The following is an 18,707-nucleotide window of genomic DNA, read 5'->3' as shown; positions in this document are numbered from 1 at the left end:
CAAGGGGTAAACCTTTGTCGGATGGCGTCAACTCACGCCTTTTTCAACGAGCGGAAAACAAAATTGACCAAGTGTTTTCCTTTGGACAATCAATGAATCAATATGAACATGACATGAGAGTAGAGAAAAGAAACATTAACGACTTACATACACGGGTGAATGACAATATTAGGGGGGATAAAATTATTGCGTCCAGTTCACTGGAAAATGAACACGCGTGTGTTGACGAATCCGCGGCGAGCGCACGATAATCCGCGGTGGCTCGGCAGATTCTCATGAATACTTTGTTGAATTTGCCGATGAAGCAGAAGGAAATGCCGGAAAGTTCGGCAGACGTCGGCGAAAAATGTCGTTTTCGTAAAAAAAAATACCAGCTGTTTTTTTTTATGAGATAGTCGCAATGTTGACCATTCTCGAAGACGATGCTTGGAATGCCCCGTAACTTGTCAATGGATTTTGGATCAAAAAGTGGTTTCTAACAACCAAAGCAGATTATAGGTTTTTCAACGTCGTTGCTAACACATCGGTAGTTTTCTGCCATTTCTGAGGCAAATGAACGGCTATGAGTGGCTAGACAGTCTCGGTCCAGGTGGCCAAAAACTAGCTGGATGAGTGATGCCCCTCCAAATCGCGGTGCATTCCAAAACAATAAGAGGCTTTTTGCAAAGTGGCCTTGGAATTCCCTCTGGTAGGAAATCCGTTCTCACCACACTTGTCTACAAGAAAGGATCCACTGACAACTATGGCAACTAGGTCACCAGTTGCAGGGAACGGCTGTTTCCAGAACATAAGGGTTTCCTTATTGGGGTCCACAGTATCCTAGAGCATACCATGCTTCTAGAGTTTGCTATCGAGGAAGCAAAGCTGAAGAAGAAGGACCTGGCCATCTGCTGGCTGGACCTGGCCAACGCTTTTGACTCGCCCTTCCTGATGACTTGCTCCACCCACCAGAGCCTACCAATCCCACCTGTCCTCCACGACATCCTATCGAACATCTACCAGGAAAACACGTCCCAATTCGTCGTCAGCAAGGCGCTATTTCTGGTCAAGCCCATATCAGGCGTCCACCAAGTAGATAACCTAAACTCAATCATCTTTAATCTCGCCGCCAAGCCACTCATCCGAAGCCCTTAAGGATTGTCAAACTCTGGCTTCTTGCTCTTCAACACGCTTTACAAAGCCATCACCTATGCCTATGTTTCACTAGTTGGATCCAGCCCACGTAAAATTCAGCCCACTCTGGATGCATTGCTGATAGTGGCCTCAAAACTTGGCATCCGTTTCATCGGAACCAAGTAGGCCTATTCTTTTCTATCTCTTATCAGCGCTGAACCTCTCTTCACACAGTGGCGCTATCCTACTTATGTGTAACTGCTACTCGGGGACAGCTTACTAACCAATTGAATGAAACTACTTCGATATTCTTCTACCTTTTTTTTACTCGCCTTTCTAATTATATTAGACACCCCTATCCAGTGAATAGCTTACTTAAAATAAACTGAACCACTAACAATTCTTTTCTGCTTTAATTACCCCCACCCCACCCCCTACTTAAAAATTTTGACCCCTTAAAATACGGCATTCATTTCAGGAGTTTCTCTATACTAACCGTAAGGGAGTGGATCCTACTGAAATGGTTCGGCACCTTCGTAGCAGTGGCTACTAACTGATTACCAACCTACTAAAACATTTTCAACCCACTAAATATCATAAACTTGCTGCTTTTAATTATTTATTCAGGTTGTCACGTATACAAGATAACATTTCAAAGTGCAAGTTTAAAACCAATAGTAAACTGAATATGTGGATAATATCGAAGTATCCAAAAGTTACTTTGCGTATTAGACGACATTGCCATGGTAAAGGGCCATAACTTGGGATGGTTAGTGGAGGATTGTCTGAAAAAAAAATCAATATAAATTGCATTTCTAGATTAGTAATTTATGTATCAATTATGATTGAAAATTAAAGAAATACTTAGGCGTTCACCATCACCTTTCGAGTTTTGGCCTGAAGCTTCATCATGTTCGGTTGATGTTGTGATCCCTGATTTATCAACATCCTTTTCTTGGTCAGAGCTTTCTTCTCCTGAAGAATCACAGATTCTTTTTTGGCTGCCTGAGCCTGATGGTGATGCCTCACAAGTGCTGGGCTTGCTTTATTGTTCAAATGGTACACCAGTTGTAAACAATTTCGCTGTGAAGTGAAAAGTGTGAAAAGGTTGAGAGACACTCGGGTCGGTCTGAGTACTCGTAGCAAACCCTCCTCGTAATGGAATGCTTTCAGTGTCATCCAGAACACTAGAATTGGGTGACATCTGACTGTCATCGTAAAGTGGTTGTGAATGCACTTGCTGCGAATCCATACTGGGATAATACATATCCTGACCTATATTATAGATAATGAAAATTTAGTATGAAATTACTGACAATAGCAATTAAAACTACTGACTTACTAAATATTAGGTGAGCTGGTTTGGAATTGGTCTTCTTGTCGTGGCACATGTCGGTGTAAGAGTGACTCTTTCACAGTCATATTCTGATGTTCTGTTTGGGGTCTAATACCAAACTTTGTTCTGTACCTACAAGTGATTCAGTATATTGAGATTGGCCTGAAATGTAAAAAAGCTTTATTAGCTACAATGGAAAGTGATTAGTTTTTAACAACTTACTGTCATACATTTACTGCGTCCCATCATCAGCTTCAACTAACTTCAACACCACTTTTGCAATTAAATTTTTGGCCCTGTCTGGAATTACATAGGTTTCTGTCATAAGAAACTCGTCACCGAATCTTCATCGAATATATATATTTCTACTTGATCAACTCGCACAACCTCCAGTCCCAGTAAATGAATTTTACTCTCTGACTCAACTTTTTGAAGAAACATATGTTTAACCACCCACAAATCAGGCTCTGTAAATGAGTCTCTACTTGGAATATCTACGATTGCTTTCATTCTCGCACCATTTTCAACATTGTATGAAACATCCATCATGCAAAATTTTACGTATTAGAAACGACAGAGCTGTAGACTTTACATTGCATGACAAAATGAAAAAATTAAACAAATTTCAGGCACGGAATTGCGAAGTCACAGCAAATTTTTCGGTCATTCCCTAAACACATTGCAATACATTCAATATAATTATTGGTTATTTTTCATAAAAATTCACTTAATTCATTCAAAACAGAAATTTATGCATATATTTATTTTATTTAAAATGTAATATCAAATTAAACTTCTAATTTATATTTTAAAATAATTGTGTTAAAAGGACCTCGCCTACTTACTGGTAACTCATCCCAGAGATTCTCAGCGTAGACGCCAATGTTTTGTTAAGGACTATGAAAACACTCATCTCCTTCATTTATTGGATTTGTCAAATCGATTAACTGGGGACACATTTGACACTTAACTTCGGTATAAATTTAGCAGCCATTTTCGTCTAAACAATAAATCACTAATTGATAGTAGATGAGGTTGCACTATAGCTCACTAATAAAACAAATCAGCGGGTAGCTCGGAGCAAAGTCATGCCATTATGCTAACGAATGCTACTTATTCCTTGTACCCTACTTAAACTGCAATGATGTGAAAACATACTTACAATTTTGTATATGACTAACCTACAACTGATGACTTTTTTCCGTCAAACTGCTAATTCTTCCTACTGAACTTTCTGAACTAGTGATCAAAGGTACTGAATTTTTCACAGTACTTATAACAAAAGTACTAAATTTTGGTAAACTACTAGCTATAACCTACAGTGATTTTATTATTGATTAGTTTTTAAAATCAAACTACTAACCCTACCTGAACATACTGAATTTTTCAGACTACTAACTAAATCTTTATAAACTGCTGGACCGACCTACTGAACAGAACTATGCCTACTAACAGTTTCACTATGAATAACGTAAAAAGTAGGCAAATGAATGGTTAGTTGAGAAATTGTACTTAAGCAAGTACAGTAAAATACTGAATTGCGTTTCAGTACCATAATCGACCATATTAAAGGGTACTGAAACTGTTAGGGGTGTGTAGGTACTGGAAATCGGTAAAATAAGCAGTTTAACGCGGCTGTGCAGTCACAGTGTCTCTTTACGATGCATCGAAGCAGGATAGAGCGAGTGCTACCTTAGTGTCCCGATGGGCACCCGACTAATTTTCTGCCCTGATACGATGGTCGCGGACTCAGACATTTCCCAATGGCAGAAGCTTGAAGTTTTCCGCGCGCATTTTCTGCCTTAACTTTCGCACCACTTGGCAACTGGACGTGTGCTTCGTGGTTTCGTTAAGGAACTTGAAACCCGATGTGCTTAATTCCTTCTACAAACCTCCCACATAAGGCTCAGAACGCCTTCCTTTTTCATGAGCACACATCGGGAAAATTTGGAGCGTCTCAGTTAAAGGATGCCGACATTTGGATCGTTTTCAGAGTTATCCAACTTCTTGATAGCCCCTATCTGGTTTTCTAACTTGGCTTGTTCCCGTTGCCGGCAAGCCACTTCAACCACTTACTAGCTCCCGACTACCTTTCTGGGTCCACTCAGAAAAGAAGCCAACCTCCAGAGTGGGCACCACGACGCGCTTCTACAAGGTTGGCATCAACACTTTATCGCGAGAAAGAAAAGTAACACGCCAACTGGAAGCCAGGATCGATGTATCCAGCGATGAATCTCAACCTAAAATGACAGACGACGTATCCTGTGTTTCTGCAAAAGCTGTCAGGGGTCTCCGAACTGTCATCAGGAAGCGCTAGACCATTTTTCTCACCAATGCCCAGAATTAGGGCCGATTGGCAAGAGGACTTATGCTGGACAACTCGAACGACATTGCTAGGCTTACTTCTTGTCACAACAGCCTCTCCTTTGACGATTGGATCCTTATCCACAAAAGCCGTCTCGGCATTCTACCTCTCTTTGGCACTCCTGGCCTGGCCAATCAAATGCCACAGATACAAAGAGGATGTGGAGACTTCCTCTTACGTCACCAGCCATTATTGCAACAACCTTCCGGCCATCGGCTGCCGGCATGAGTTGGTGCTGGGTGAAATAGTCAAAACCATCACAATATCCGGTCATGAGGCTCGAGTAAACAGAGTTTACGATAATTCCATCCTCAGGCCGGACATAAGTACCTCTTCTACACCGAATATCATCAATCTCAGCATTAACTTCGATGATCATGAATCACTCCACGCTGGATATGCCAGGAAGATAGAAAAATAAAACTGCCTAGGTGTCTCGCTTATTTTTGTCATCAGAGCACTTGGATTCTGGTTGTCGTCTAACGACGAAGTATGCGTCGCATATGCAGAAGCATACGAGTTTTCTGCACCTCGTGCTTCATATTGCTGGCCACTAGACTATATGAAAAGGCCAGTATGTCCCCCGTTCTAAAGTGAAGGCCAGGAAAGCGTAGCTTCGGCTGTCATCCACCAGGAACGCGAGGGAGAGTAATAAAAAATGGCAACTAGGCAGGGTGGGAAACTGGTCAAAATTACACTTTACTAGATTGGGAATAACTCGGCCAATCTAATCCAGAATGTAAATTCCTTTTGGATTGGTATTAAGGGATGGCCGAGAAAACTTTTGGGAGAATTTTTTTTGTTTTTTTTTAGGGTTAGCATTTATCCAAAAAGCGATACCAAAGACCCCCCAAAATTGTTAAAATTTGAAAAAACCAAAATTTTAACATTAAATATCTCCCGAAAGGAAAGAATATTAAAATTCCGCAAAAACAGGTGAATCTGGAGTAGAAATCTGCATATGCCTGAATTATTTCAGATTTTTGGGTCCTATAGCGGAATGGGAAAAAAGTGGGGTCCATGGATTTGGTGCGCTTGAGTGGTGGATTGCTTGTTAAATTTATTGGCAAAAGGATTTTTTTTGCGCAACTAGGGAAAAAGTTATAGCGAAATAAAAATCAAATTTTTCATTTTGCCATATTTTAGGATTTTTTCGCGTTTTCATTTTTTTTTTAAACTAGTGCTTATTTCTCTATTTATTTTTGAAAAAGGACGTCTTATTCAGTTTTAAACGCTCTTTTTAATTTTTTTTGTTTTTTGTTTTACAAAATTTTACAAAATTATTTCGTTATTTAACTTTTTAATGTTCAGAGTGTGTCTTACAAAAGTAGACCTGAACATATTCGCTTCTGGATTTTTTTTATTTTTGCACTAAAAAAGAGGACATTCCATTGTTTTTTTTGTTTTTTTGCGAGAGTTAAATTCTCCACAATGCCGATTTAATTTTTTGAAATCTCCCAATTTTGATGTAAAATATTGGCTTCAGCGGCAATTTTCTCTCACCCCTTTACCATGTTTCCCCTTTTTGACCAATGAATCAAGAACGCCTGGGGTAGTCAAGGCCAAAAAGGGGAGACTGGGTAATTGATTTATTATTTACTTACCAAACTTGAACGAAATCCGAGTTTTGGTCGCGCATCGGATTTGTAAAATCCTCGCGGATTTACCCTTTGGGGGAAATAAACTCAAATACGTACCTAAAAAGGTACTTTTTTAAGCCAGCACTTTCGCCAACTTAGAGGGAAGACTTTGCTTAAATTTTAAGGATTTTCGGGTTGGAATTGGACTTTGATGAAAGTTTAAGAAATTTCCTAAGTTTAGTCCAAAAATAGCCTAAGTTTAGTCTAAGTCTGAAACGAAGGAATTCGAACCCCGCTTTGCATTTTGCCGAAATGTCATCTCTTGTTACCTGTAAGTGACTGATGTACGTCTCATTCAAACAAAAACACTTCAAGGTAATAGGTGGAAGTAGTTATGTTGATAGATTTTTTTTCAATGAGCCCATGGAATTAGTTATAGTTGATACGTGATAGTGGATAATTAGAGAGTAGACATCACCTTGCTTTGCCATTGAGCTTATAATTCCATTGACAGTATTTCCAATGCCATTGATAGTATAATTTCATTGGTTTGAATTCTATATTTCTATTCTTTAAATAGTAGTAGGTGGTAGGCTAGTGTAGGTAAATAAACAAAGAAAATGGTGTCATAATTCCAACGTAGACGTAAAAACCAAAATAAAAAGGGGAATAAGCCGTGGCTAGACGCAAGCCTTGTAAATTTTTGCAGCTATAATTGCCTTAATAAACAATCTGAATTAAAACAAATTTAATTTTTAACTTACAGGTGTTTATGTCTGAAATAAGCGTTTGAAATGCAGCCTTTCTAAAGAGTCTGTACGCTGATTGGCCCTTTTGGACACAAAATTGATTTTCAGACCTGGCAACGCAGGATGTTGAACTGCTCCATATGTTGCAATACTGTTCCCCCTCATTTTGCTCTTCCTTCTCTGCCCCCCCCCTTTTCTAATGCCACCTCTTTGTTCTAGAAATCTCTAGAATCGACCTTGGCTCCGCCGAGGTAGGTCAAAGATTTTTGCTCTCTCGCCCTCTCTTGTCAGAAGTCGCCTCGCCCGCATCACGGCAGGTTGCACTGCTCTTTCTCTCAGTTTCTCTCTCCCTCTTAATTATTTACTCCTGTTACTAATTATTCAAACTGTATTCTCTCTTCATGACAAGATAGAAACGGAGTCGTTATTTCTCGACATTTTCGTTAACAAATATTTTGATTAACAAATATTATAATCATACAAATTATACAAATGTTAAAAATTACGGGAACATGGAAACATGGGCAAATACCTTGGGTTTGCAGCGTGGCTGGCACCAAAATTGAAGCCAGTGGAAAGAATGTTGAGATGGGTTTGAATCGTATTCCCCCAGCAATGGGACGATTTCTCGTCCTCAAATTTTTCAGGAAACAAGTACTCCGTAGCAATAGCCAATTTGCTTTGTAATTTGTTTTGTTTCCAATTTATTTTGTAAACCATTAGACTGGCGAGCGACTGATCTTTATGATCATGCAAACGTACAATATTTTGTGTAACATAACCCTCGCTGTAATAACGCAATTCCAGACACAGTTTTTCACACTCGAGCGTCTATAAAAAAACATCGCCTTGTCACTCCATTGGCGCCTATGGTTGCTACGGTCGTACGTGGCAATTACCCCAGAAAGAAGAAATTTGACACAACCAGATTGTAGTTGCATCGGCTGCTCCTGCACCTCCCCATAAAAAATTATACGCGGAGATTGCCGTTCGCGAACGAAATCGTCAATCTGGATTACTTTCACTAACATCTTTGAGAAATTGCTGGTATTAAAATCTGTTTGGGGAAAAAAACATACAATTTAATACATAAAAAACAGAGAAATGCTCATTATTAACAATAATTGAAGTAAAAAATTAAAGATTACAGCGGAAAACAATTCTTTCTGCAATCGAATACAAATTTAACAGAACGTCTTAAAATTGCAGCACTTCAGCTATCGATTAACTCCTTGTGGACAAGTGCCAGGTGTACGTAAGAGAAAATTAATAATATGAAATGACAGACAGATCTTGTTTAGATTACCACAATTTGTCAGTTGAGCGTTACCAGGTCGTAAATGGTATTGTGATATATTGATAAGGAATTCAATAGATCATGCCATAATCCGTAAATTATTAACCTTTTCCTATTAAATTCTGCCAATTGCTCGCATTGTATTAGTTCTTTTACTAAACTAAATTGCTCTCATATATGAGAGCTTGTTCTACTAGGTTTGTGGGTGACAGACATTCGCTGCAAAGTTAGATGACTAATGTTGTATGCATTTACTGCTTCATCTACCATTATCAATAGTAGTGTGTGGACGTCACGATTATCTTTTTGCCATTATTATTTGTTTTTAAATTTCAGAATCAATTTTCTTTATTTCATCCATGTTAAGATTTTCTGTATATGAAAACGATGTATAGGATCCATCTTCATTCATCTTCATTCGGCATCTAAATAAACAAAAGAATATATAATTCATCATTCAATCGAAAAAGTATTTTCTACTGACCCGCAACAAATCTTGTTAGGATGGATGATCCACATCCATCTGATCCACATACCTATCCATCATATGAACATCCACATGCTCAGATCTCAATTCTTCATTCATTGAAGTATTGCATGTTGTTGGCTTTGTGGATTTACTGACACTTCGAAAATTGTACCGTGTTTGCTTCGGTAGTGTCTGTGGAGTGTTGTGGTTGGTTTGTGAATCGTGTGAGCTGCCAGCTCTGGTGGAGCGTCCCATATGGTCATATTGGTGAGCCACCATTTCCGCCGTGACAGTCTTGTGGGGGTCCCCACCATTCTCTAAGAATCTGAAATCAAGGACATAAAAAAGTTGAGTAATATAACAAGGAATAGTTATAAATGCTTTAATTTACTGTTTTTGGAATTTTGCCAAAATTCCCTGTTGATTCTTAAAAAAAGACTCTGGCTCCCAAGAGTTGTAATTATCATCGAAATTTTCCCATTTGATAAGGTAAACTGGTTGATTCCGGTCAGCTAACAGTAATCTAAAAAAATATAAACAGAAAGATTAAATTAATTTTGCAAAGCAATTTAAAAATTTACCCTTGGTCCAGTATGGATTCAAATTTGTAAGGCTTTGTGGCGGGATAATCCTCGGAAATATTTTTCCGATTTTTTTTTTAATTGGTTGTATCTCGGCATTTTTCAAGAAAAAAAACAAAAATTGTTTGATTAGTTAAATATTAAAACAATTAAAAATCGCCAACAATGGCGACTTGTGCCGCTAGATGAGCAACACGCAAATGCCAGCAAGCCACAATTTGGCGACAGAATTATTTTTCTCATTTCACTCGGCTATGGACAGCAATAAGGAGATCAAAAGCGCAGCATTGCCTGCCTGCCTCTGTGCGTGACCAGCTGCTGGATTAGACATATTTCCCATTTACCTCATGTGATCCGGACCGCAGGATCATTGTTTGGAACAATACAGACAGACCGACTGTTGAATATCGTTAGATGCGGAGCAAACTGAAGACATTCCCCTGACTTATCTGGCAACTCTGCCTCTGTCTGACAGATGTCTACTTTGTCCCTCCCCTCTCTTAAATGGCCACTCTCTTAGAGACTGCCCGACTACTTGTGTGTGTGTTTTTCCGAATAAGGACTCAACTGGTGGTATGAAATACAGTTTCTTTACAAGCAGAATATATATATCGTGTGCACTCATTTGCTTATCTAGAGTTAGGTGATTAACACTCGAAGACCGAATACAATCCGAGAGCGAAAAAAAGGTGAAACAAAACAAATCCGTGGTTTTTAAAATGGAGTCCAGGAAAAAAAGAATAAAAGAAAGAAGTTTGCCTTGGATTCTCTCCACATCCGCTAATTAATTTTATCATCATTTAAATTAATAATTAAAAGTCTACAACAAGTCTACAGCGGTAATAATAAAAATTTAAAAAAAAACCGTCCACCTTTTTTCCCCTATGGGACAATACACCTTAATGTTCGGTTAAGAGCACAGCACTAACATCATCATCGCCCCGGTAGTTGTTATTCTTTTTTTCCATAATAGGCTCGAATGTGTTCCCGTTAATGAACGAGAGTCAGCTGAAACAACAGTTGCCTTTCTTGTTCTTTTAGAAGCTGAGCTAATCAAACCACCTCCGAACGCATAAAAACTCGGGCATTAATTTTTTTGGGGGGGTTGTTCAATGAAATTTGTTGTTGTCGGCCTCTGTGTAATTCTAAACGCGACTTCGTAGGCTTCTCTGGTCAACATGGCTAACTTCAGCGAGAGGTTCTTGAAAGTAAGATCACTATTTGGACCTAGGGAAATCAAGAATTCTATTACTGAATCCACCTCCCAGAAACGTGAATATATAGGGGCGGGGGGTTTCCTGTTGTACACCCCTCGCATCAATTTCACTACCAGTGGGTGCTTGCCCAAATCGAAGCCGTCCAACTTGCCCAAACGGCAGCATAGAGCGATGGACGTTTATCGTTCTGTACGCTTTTCCGGCACTAACCAGCGACGAAAGAAAATCTAGTACCTTCGCTATAGGAGGCGACATGGGATTGGTCTCCTCTCGAACACACCAATCACCCCAATTACTCCACGCGGACTGGTAGGCAGTTGATGTGGTGTTGCGCGACCCTCCCATGAGGAGTTCGACCACTCGGCTCGAAAGGCCGCTGCTTTCGAATTGTCTCCGGAAAATCTCCAGGCGACCAACAGGAGCGATTCCGACAGCGGGTGTGGTTGGCCTGCTGGGCCCAGTAACAACTGTTCTCTCGGGTGAACTAGGGCCGGCTCGCACGCTAGATCTAGTAGCAGCGGGAACCAGGTCTGCGCTGGCCAAAAGGGGGTCACCAACGTGAGCTCCGCTCGGTCTCTCAACAATTTCATCAGACATCTCTGAATCAGGCAAAATGGGGGAAATGCGTAGTCATTTACGCCCGCCCAGCCCAGGCTGAAGGCGTCTACCGCCATTGCGTCCGGTTGCCGGCCCCAACTGACGAACTGGTCCAGCTGTCTGTTCCAGGCCGATGCGAACAAGTCTACCCTTAGGCTCCAACGAGCTCTCAGGTGACTGAAGACGAACGGGTTGAGTTTCCAGTCGCTCGAGTCCTGGCCTGCTCTTGATAGGCGATCTGCAACAACATTTTGCGTCCCCGGCAGATATTCAGCGTTAATTGTGATTGAGCGTCGCACACACCACGCCACTATCTCCTGGCTAATCCTACACAGTCTCTGTGACCTGGAGCCTCCCGAATTATTAACATAATGGACTGCCGTTGCGTTATCCATCATGAGCCTCACCGATACCTGAGACGCCATGCTTGTAAATGATTTTAATGCGAATAAGGCCACCATCAGCTCCAGCTCGTTTATGTGGTGCAAACGATCTTGATCCGCCCATGGCCCTTTGGCACTGGCGTCATTCAAGGAGGCGCCCCACCCCGAAAGGGAGGTGTCAGAAAAAATGATTAAATCGGGATCACGCACAGAAAATGTCCTGCCATTGGACTCACGCACGTTGTTTGACCACCAATGCAACTCAGCCCTCGACTCTTCATCCAGCTGAATTTTTGTGGATAAATTTCCTCCTGCCCTTGCTGATTGCGTGATGTAAAGCCACTGGATGTTTCGATAGTGCCCCTGGGCAAACGGAATAGCTTGGATCGCCCAAGCTAAATTACCTAGAATTTTCGTCACCTCCCTTAATGAGATGTCGATGGTTGAGCGGGCTTTGCGACAAATCTCAATGATTTGCTCTATTTTCTTGGGGAGGAGAGAGACGGATAACTCCTTGGAGTTAACCAAAAGTCCCAGAAATTCTCTTTCCTGTGCGGCCACGCCCACAGATTTCTCCCAGTTAATCAAAAACCCACATTTCTCTAATATTTCTACTACAAGTATGAAATCCCGCTCTGCCCCCTCCTTGGTTTGGTTGAGGATGAGAAAATCATCCAAATAGATTACAATTCGGATCCCCCTCCTTCTTAGCGAGGCCACTACGGGTTTAAGGATCTTTGTGAAGGTCCAGGGGGCGGATGATAAACCGAAACAAAGGCACGAAAATTGGAAAAGTGACCCTTCCCACATAAATTGGAAAATTTTCTATCGTCCGAATGGATGGGAATGGTAAGGTAGGCGTCCGAAGGTCTATTTTCGTAAAATAATCCCCTTTCCTTACCATTCCCTTCATTCCGCTGACAACCTCCATTTTGAAATGTAATTTTTCTACAAACTGATTTAACCCTTTTAAATTAACTATTGGTCTAAAACCACCAGAACTTTTTGGGATTACAAAAATGCCGCTGACGAAACATCTTTCTTCGAGCGGGATTCTCTCCACCGCCCCTTTTTCTAGCAACGAATCGACTTCCACCTGACAAATCGCTGCTAGTTCTGGGCTAAAGGACATATTCCTCCCCGGGCGATCTTGAAACGGAATCCCGGTAAAAGGAATTCTAACCCCAACTGAAATGGCGTTTAAAATCCAATCATCAGCCGTCAGCGACGGCCAAAAGGACGAAAAATGGCGTACTCTTCCCCCAACCTTAATGTCTACCACAGGTTGGCGCACATACAATGGCGAAGCAAGTAATTTTGGAGAGACTAACCTTTAATTCCTGTTGAACGAGCCTTGCTTGGCACCTCGTTTGTTGAAGCTGCCGTGCAGATTGAAGCCGGAACCGGATCCCGATCTCCCGCCCTTCACGGCACGCGATGCGCCGCCACTCTTGCTGTGTCTACCAGATGTGGAAGCGGACGGTTGTCCTGCTGGGCGTCCCAAGGCCTTCAGTTTCTGGTCATCAGAGGCGTCCTTAACCATGCCTCTGAGAAAGGTACGGCCGAAGAGAAGGGCACACTCCTTCGGCTTGAACCGGGTGGATTCCGCCAACAGCGACTCATAACGCGGGTCCGTCTGTCGCAAGATGTTTTCTCGCCTCTGGATGGTAATATTATGGAACGCGTCGCCCCAAAGCTGCAAGGCTGATTCGGCCGCGCTAACCATAAGCGGGTCAACCACACCACACGTACAGAAGCGGTTTGGCGATGTCCAAGATCTTGTATTGGGCCGCGGACAGGGACTTCTCTTTCGCCTCCGCTTTGCTGGCATCTCCTCCTCTTACTTCTTTTCGTCTTCGAGCCATGGATGGGTCCAGTTTCGGAACTTGCAGGTCAAAGGAGCTCTTCCCAAAGGTGGTAACAAAATTCTCTCTTAGCTGTTTCGACTCCGTTGGCTTCTGAAGAGTAGTCATCCAGGTCCTGAGCTGTTTCGAGCGAAATTTGTCCAGCTGGAAACTCTTCGGGAGAATTGGCTCCTGTTCAGTAGGCAGAGGGATATTAACTGCATCATCTGCCTCGTGATCCGACTCGGCATCTCCAGGGGGCTCCGGATCCTCTCGCTGGCCACGACCGCGGATTGTTGAACGGCTTCGAGTACTGTCCGCTGAACGGCTGTGACGGCTGCGACGGCTAGGGTTGCGACTCGCCGAACGGCTGCGGCTGCGACTCACCGAACGGCTGCGGTTCCGGAAGCGACTGCGGATACTCTCGATGCCTGCTGAATCTCCTCGGCCACGTGTCGGCGAAACGCTGCGCGAGCCGCTACGGCTCCTGCTTCGACTTTGGCGTCTTCCTCGGCGGTCCAAATCACGCTCTTCAGCTCTTCCTCTCTCTTGGGGGTAGCTACGCAGGCTGCGACGAAGAAGGGTGGCTGCCTTCGAATCAAAATCCGAATCTGAACTCGAAGAGCTAGAGGAAGACGAACTTGACGAACTTGAAGAACTAGACGAAGACGTGTTGTCACTATGAAAGCTGAAAAAGGTTTGAAGGGGCGTTGGTCCCATATGGCCTGAGGTGGTCTTCCCTTTTTTGTTCTTTTGTTTCTTTGAAAAATCAGCTGATGAATACAAGGTCAACACCGTATAGATCCAGGTCGAGCCACTTGTACAACAATTCAAGGCGGTAGGCACTGGGTCAATAACCACCGGCTGATTACCGCATTATTATTAACCAATCATCCGAAACTTTGAATGTGAATGTTGGATGGGGGGTAGTAGAGTGGGGAGGATGAGGATCGGTGTACACGCCGTTGTATCAATAGCGCACATAACACACACACTTGGGTCTACTTTTCTGCTTGCGGATTGTGATCCCTCGGAAACCCAAATCCAAAACCGATCCGAGGGTAGGACTCCATCCTAGTCTTTGTTCGAAATCCTCTGCGGTGGTTTTTCTCGAAAGGGGAAAGCGGTTTTTGAAGGGGTCGGTTTTGGATTTGAAGGAGTGGGGAAACGACTTGAAATGGCCGCTGAAATGTAGGAATTGATTCAAAAGCGGGTTGACTTTGAATCAATTTATACAACGAATGAAAAATATAACCCTGGCGAAATTAATACAACTTATAGCTAAGAATGTTATCAATCGTGTTGTGAAGAAAAAAAAATTTTATTCCAGAAGGGGCGTTGAAAAAAACATTTTTTCCAACACACCCACCAGATCATTCAAATGAGTTTATTCTAATTTAAATTAATGTTTTTTTAATTAAAAAAAAATAGCTTATGTGCATTGCTCTATCAAATAACAATATGTAAAAATTTAAAAAAAAATTGCTATAATGTTGCCTTCATTTGTAAAAAGAAAAACGCGCAAAATTAAAAAAGTTAATGGAAACTGAAAAAACGTGTTTTCAAAATTTCATAACTTTTTCCCTAATTAATTTTTTAAAAAAACCTTTGAGCGACCATATCGGATGGTGCTCTTTTACACACACACCAAATTTGAAAAAAATCCGAGAGATCGCGGCGGTGACGATTAGGTGAATACGCTTGGAATGACCTAATGCTGTCTCAGTAAAAAAGAAGAACATTGGAATAAAAACGGATTTACTAACCATAGATGAATTAACCCACGAAAGTTCATCTTACTACCACAAAGGATCGCCTTTGAGGCAAAACGGATTTGTTTTTGAAGTCATGTCGAAGAAATAAGGGCTGCGACGCACAGTTGGAATGATTGAACCGACCATTTTCACACGGTTTACACCTTATTATAGTTGGATGTCCACTAAGGCTGAATTGTAACCAGTTTCATCCAAGCTCTCCTTGTAAAAAAGTGATCCTATACAAACAAATTAAAAAATAGGAATAAAACCAAGACTAATCCAACATTTTCTCATTTGACTTTTAAAAATCCCGCTTGCTTACTCGTGATACATGAGTCCCCCGCTAGATGAAGTCAGCCTGATCGTTATCATCGCTACTATCTCATGAAACAGCCGTAGAGACTAGAGACTGACACCAAATTGCTTGTGGCATAATTTTAAAGTTCAACTAGGAAAAATTCAACAGCTTTAATAGATGATAGCTGCTCTGATTCAAACTTGGAGAGTTTGGTTTTAAATCGGCCGCCGTCATGAAACTGGGGACTGCCATTTCCATTTTTCTCTGCTGTCTTCTCCATAACGCTTTAGCAGGTACGCAAACATCTCAATTTAAATGTTTTTTTTTGTATTTATTTTAATGTTTATTTCGTAATTTTACAGGAGAAAATGTGATAAATGACCAAGAGCGAATTTTAGGAGGAACTAAAGCTAGAGAAGGAGAATTCCCATTTGTCGTTTCCATCACGACAAACGGTGAGCACCTCTGCGCCGGATTCATTTACAATCAGCGATTTATCGTCACGACAGTCACATGCGTCCAAAAGTAAAAAGAAAATCTAAATATTACAATTAATTCCCGGATAAATATTTGTCAATATCCAACAGTTTGTCACCGTCGCAAGTTTCAGTTGTTGTAGGACAATTGTCTCTCATCTCCAGCACCGAGCCGTACGAGCGTCGATATCAAGTCGTCAGCATTATTCCACACGAGAACTATGACGCGAATCTCGGCTTGAATAATCTGGCAGTCATCGAGGTCGGTACATAGAGATCAATCATTATCGCACAGCTGTCAAAATTTCGACTGTTGGTATACACAGACATCTTCGTCAATGGCATTCACTGCGGGCCATGTCGACTTCATCTGCTACAACGAAGATAACACGACTTTTCCAGAAGCTACTGTCATGGGCTGGGGCGCTACTCAGGTATATAATCATGCAAAGAAAACAAACGGCAGAGTATGTGTGGAATCCTACATAAGGATGGGATTGCTTTCTCTATTCTTTTCTATATTATAGGAAGGAGGATTGCCTTCGATTGATTTACTGAAAGCCAGCGTTACTATATCGACCGAGTGCGTTGTCTACGGTAGCGAAGAGTATCAACCCAACTACATGATCTGCGCAGGTAGTGATACTGCCAGTCCTTGTCACTACGACGAAGGGTCGCCGCTAGTTCAAGACAATATCGTCGTCGGAGTTGCATCGAGAAATACAGGATGCAAAGAGCTATTCTTGCCGACACTTTATACTCGACTGTCCTCTTATTATGCGTGGTTGAACCGGAATGCTGGCCAACAACCGCCGGCTTGCAGTGCAGCCTAAATTTTAAAAAATAACAATAAATAAATAAATAAGACTGTGTTTTGTAACTATTCCAATGTAAATAAAGCAATATGAATTTAAGTCTACCAGATAAACTGGTTTTCACCAAACCCTTAACAGGCTTTTATTGACTTAGATAATATCATATAAATTCTTTGACGTCTACAGTACGTATACGAGCAATGGAGGTGAAAATATCAAAAAATAAAAAACAAGTTAAGCAACGGGTACGATAATGGGTTGGACAACGCGATAATCTTGTCGACGGGAACGAATGCTGACTTTTTAAGAAATAAAAAAAAACCCGAACGAATTTTTAAGGTCGCTTTGTAACAGCAGTAGAATGAAGTTTGTTATTGTGATAGCCTTCATCTTCATAGGATCAGCCTTGGGTAATAGTTTACGTAGACATGCTTTAATCAATCGTTAATCTGATTTGACTTTTTGATTTGACTGGGCTACTATTATTATTACTTATATTATTACTATTATATTACTGCAATAATTGCAGCCATTTACCAAGGTGATGACGCTCTACTTGGGGAATTCCCATACACGGTTTCTCTGACTCACTTTGACGAACACATCTGCGGCGGATTCGTCTACAGTAACTATTTCGTCCTCACAGCGGCCTCCTGCTTGATAGGGTAACAACTAAATTGTTTTTTTAATTTTCCTAAGACGGTAGGTTTGCTGGACTATTTTTACTTTTTCGCTCTATCGCTTGAAAAAAAAAATTCCCTTTTCCCTTAATAATCATAATATAGAGCAAGCAAGATTAGGATTTTATCAGTTGACTTTGAATCATGTTAAACAAAGCAACGGACAACATTATTGGGGAAAATAATTTTATTTCATTTGTACCTGTTAAAAAAAAAGGAGATCGGAATGGGATGTAGCGGTGGTCATCGCCCAATATTCACTAATCCTGCAGGATCCGGAGGAGAACCGCATTCAGGCGCGTACCTTCTACATCAATCCAGAGTACAATGAAACGTACCGCACCAACGATCTAGCGCTCATCAAGTTGAATCAACCAATAACTTACGGGCTCTACGTCAACTTCAGTTATTACGACGAAGTGAATGACACCTATACTTCCGCCGAGGTCATGGGCTGGGGTGCAATTATGGTAAACCTGTCAAATCAAGTTTGCATAACAAAACAAAAAATACACAATCGAATTATTATTATGAGCAGGATGGCGGACCCCCATCTACGAAATTACGAAAAGCCATTGTGAGTCTTCCGGCCGATTGTCAGTCTTACGGAATTGAAGAGTTCGTATTCAACACAATGATCTGCGCTGGCATCCATGGTACACCAACTTTTGCAGTGCACAGAGTCTATCAATTTAGATATTAGAGAGTTGTTTTCTTTTCCGAGGTTTAGGGCAGGACAGATCGAGTCCGTGCGAATTTGACCAAGGATCACCTCTGGTTCAGGGCGACTACGTCGTTGGAATTGCATCTAAAAATCGCGGATGTGGCGGCAATTTCGCTCCGACCATCTATACTCGACTGGCCGCCTTTTACCCATGGATATCAAACGTTGCCGGAAAACAACCGATTCCACCATCGATGGATATGGGAGACTATTAAAAAACGATAAGCGTTCCTGTACATTGTAAACATAAAAGCCCCTATATCATACGTATTTGAGTCCCATAACACGCATGAATTTCAATGTTATATTGCAACCGAATGTCTTTTTTGGGGGAGGATTCTAATACACAAAAATGCAAGTCTTTAGCGTATTTTTTTTATATCGATGAAACACCCACCCAAAAAAAAAACGTTCCAGGTCATTCCA

The 18,707-nt window shown here is 41.4% G+C and overlaps 5 protein-coding genes and 2 long non-coding RNA genes across 8 annotated transcripts; 3 read left to right on the top strand and 4 right to left on the bottom strand.

The window, feature by feature from the left end:
• Positions 1–831: 831 nt before the first annotated feature.
• LOC124315457 lies at positions 832–1,134 on the top strand. The gene has a single exon (XM_046781180.1). It carries the CDS (start codon positions 832–834, stop codon positions 1,132–1,134), a length of 303 nt encoding a protein of 100 aa, XP_046637136.1.
• A 7,477-nt stretch (positions 1,135–8,611) lies between these two features.
• Positions 8,612–9,722, bottom strand: LOC124320051. The gene is made up of 4 exons (XR_006913747.1): positions 9,491–9,722; positions 9,301–9,432; positions 8,925–9,234; positions 8,612–8,865 (listed from the first exon to the last, which is right to left on the bottom strand). It is a non-coding gene; the product is annotated as an uncharacterized LOC124320051 (long non-coding RNA).
• Positions 9,723–10,946: 1,224 nt separating this feature from the next.
• On the bottom strand, positions 10,947–12,497 carry LOC124315374. Its single transcript, XM_046781058.1, has one exon. The coding sequence runs from the start codon at positions 12,495–12,497 to the stop codon at positions 10,947–10,949; it is 1,551 nt and encodes a 516-aa protein (XP_046637014.1).
• Positions 12,498–13,420: 923 nt separating this feature from the next.
• On the bottom strand, positions 13,421–14,251 carry LOC124315229 (serine/arginine-rich splicing factor 4-like). The gene has a single exon (XM_046780799.1). The coding sequence runs from the start codon at positions 14,249–14,251 to the stop codon at positions 13,421–13,423; it is 831 nt and encodes a 276-aa protein (XP_046636755.1).
• A 1,434-nt stretch (positions 14,252–15,685) lies between these two features.
• Positions 15,686–16,980, top strand: LOC124316350 (trypsin beta-like). The gene is made up of 5 exons (XM_046782250.1): positions 15,686–15,879; positions 15,949–16,111; positions 16,174–16,324; positions 16,389–16,496; positions 16,590–16,980. The coding sequence occupies exons 1-5, from the start codon at positions 15,819–15,821 to the stop codon at positions 16,893–16,895; spliced, it is 789 nt and encodes a 262-aa protein (XP_046638206.1). The 5' UTR covers positions 15,686–15,818; the 3' UTR covers positions 16,896–16,980.
• Positions 16,763–18,072, bottom strand: LOC124319712. Its single transcript, XR_006913417.1, has 3 exons — positions 17,944–18,072; positions 17,760–17,864; positions 16,763–16,891 (listed from the first exon to the last, which is right to left on the bottom strand). It is a non-coding gene; the product is annotated as an uncharacterized LOC124319712 (long non-coding RNA).
• LOC124316382 (trypsin-like) lies at positions 17,074–18,640 on the top strand. 2 transcript variants are annotated; one of them, XM_046782308.1, is made up of 5 exons: positions 17,074–17,287; positions 17,407–17,542; positions 17,775–18,027; positions 18,096–18,213; positions 18,288–18,640. In XM_046782308.1, exons 1-5 carry the CDS (start codon positions 17,239–17,241, stop codon positions 18,494–18,496), a joined length of 765 nt encoding a protein of 254 aa, XP_046638264.1. In that variant the 5' UTR covers positions 17,074–17,238; the 3' UTR covers positions 18,497–18,640. The 2 variants fall into 2 exon arrangements, with proteins under 2 accessions (XP_046638264.1, XP_046638256.1); XM_046782300.1 differs by having other exon boundaries at positions 18,282–18,640.
• The last annotated feature ends 67 nt before the right edge of the window (positions 18,641–18,707 follow it).

This window comes from Daphnia pulicaria, chromosome 1, assembly GCF_021234035.1.
Source record: "Daphnia pulicaria isolate SC F1-1A chromosome 1, SC_F0-13Bv2, whole genome shotgun sequence".
NCBI classification, from domain to species: domain Eukaryota; kingdom Metazoa; phylum Arthropoda; class Branchiopoda; order Diplostraca; family Daphniidae; genus Daphnia; species Daphnia pulicaria.
The sequence above is the reverse complement of the archived record's forward strand: the minus strand, read 5'-3'. Positions and strand labels throughout refer to the sequence as shown.

Coding starts and splice junctions, on each gene's coding strand:
- LOC124315374 (XM_046781058.1), bottom strand. CDS start 12,497: ATGTGGGAAGGGTCACTTTTCCAATTTTCGTGCCTTTGTTTCGGTTTA.
- LOC124316350 (XM_046782250.1), top strand. CDS start 15,819: ATGAAACTGGGGACTGCCATTTCCATTTTTCTCTGCTGTCTTCTCCAT. Junction 16,325..16,388: donor ATAATCTGGCAGTCATCGAG/GTCGGTACATAG, acceptor TGGTATACACAG/ACATCTTCGTCAATGGCATT. Junction 16,497..16,589: donor TGGGCTGGGGCGCTACTCAG/GTATATAATCAT, acceptor TCTATATTATAG/GAAGGAGGATTGCCTTCGAT.
- LOC124316382 (XM_046782300.1), top strand. CDS start 17,239: ATGAAGTTTGTTATTGTGATAGCCTTCATCTTCATAGGATCAGCCTTG. Junction 17,288..17,406: donor CTTCATAGGATCAGCCTTGG/GTAATAGTTTAC, acceptor CAATAATTGCAG/CCATTTACCAAGGTGATGAC. Junction 18,214..18,281: donor GATCTGCGCTGGCATCCATG/GTACACCAACTT, acceptor TTCTTTTCCGAG/GTTTAGGGCAGGACAGATCG.
- LOC124315229 (XM_046780799.1), bottom strand. CDS start 14,251: ATGGGACCAACGCCCCTTCAAACCTTTTTCAGCTTTCATAGTGACAAC.
- LOC124315457 (XM_046781180.1), top strand. CDS start 832: ATGCTTCTAGAGTTTGCTATCGAGGAAGCAAAGCTGAAGAAGAAGGAC.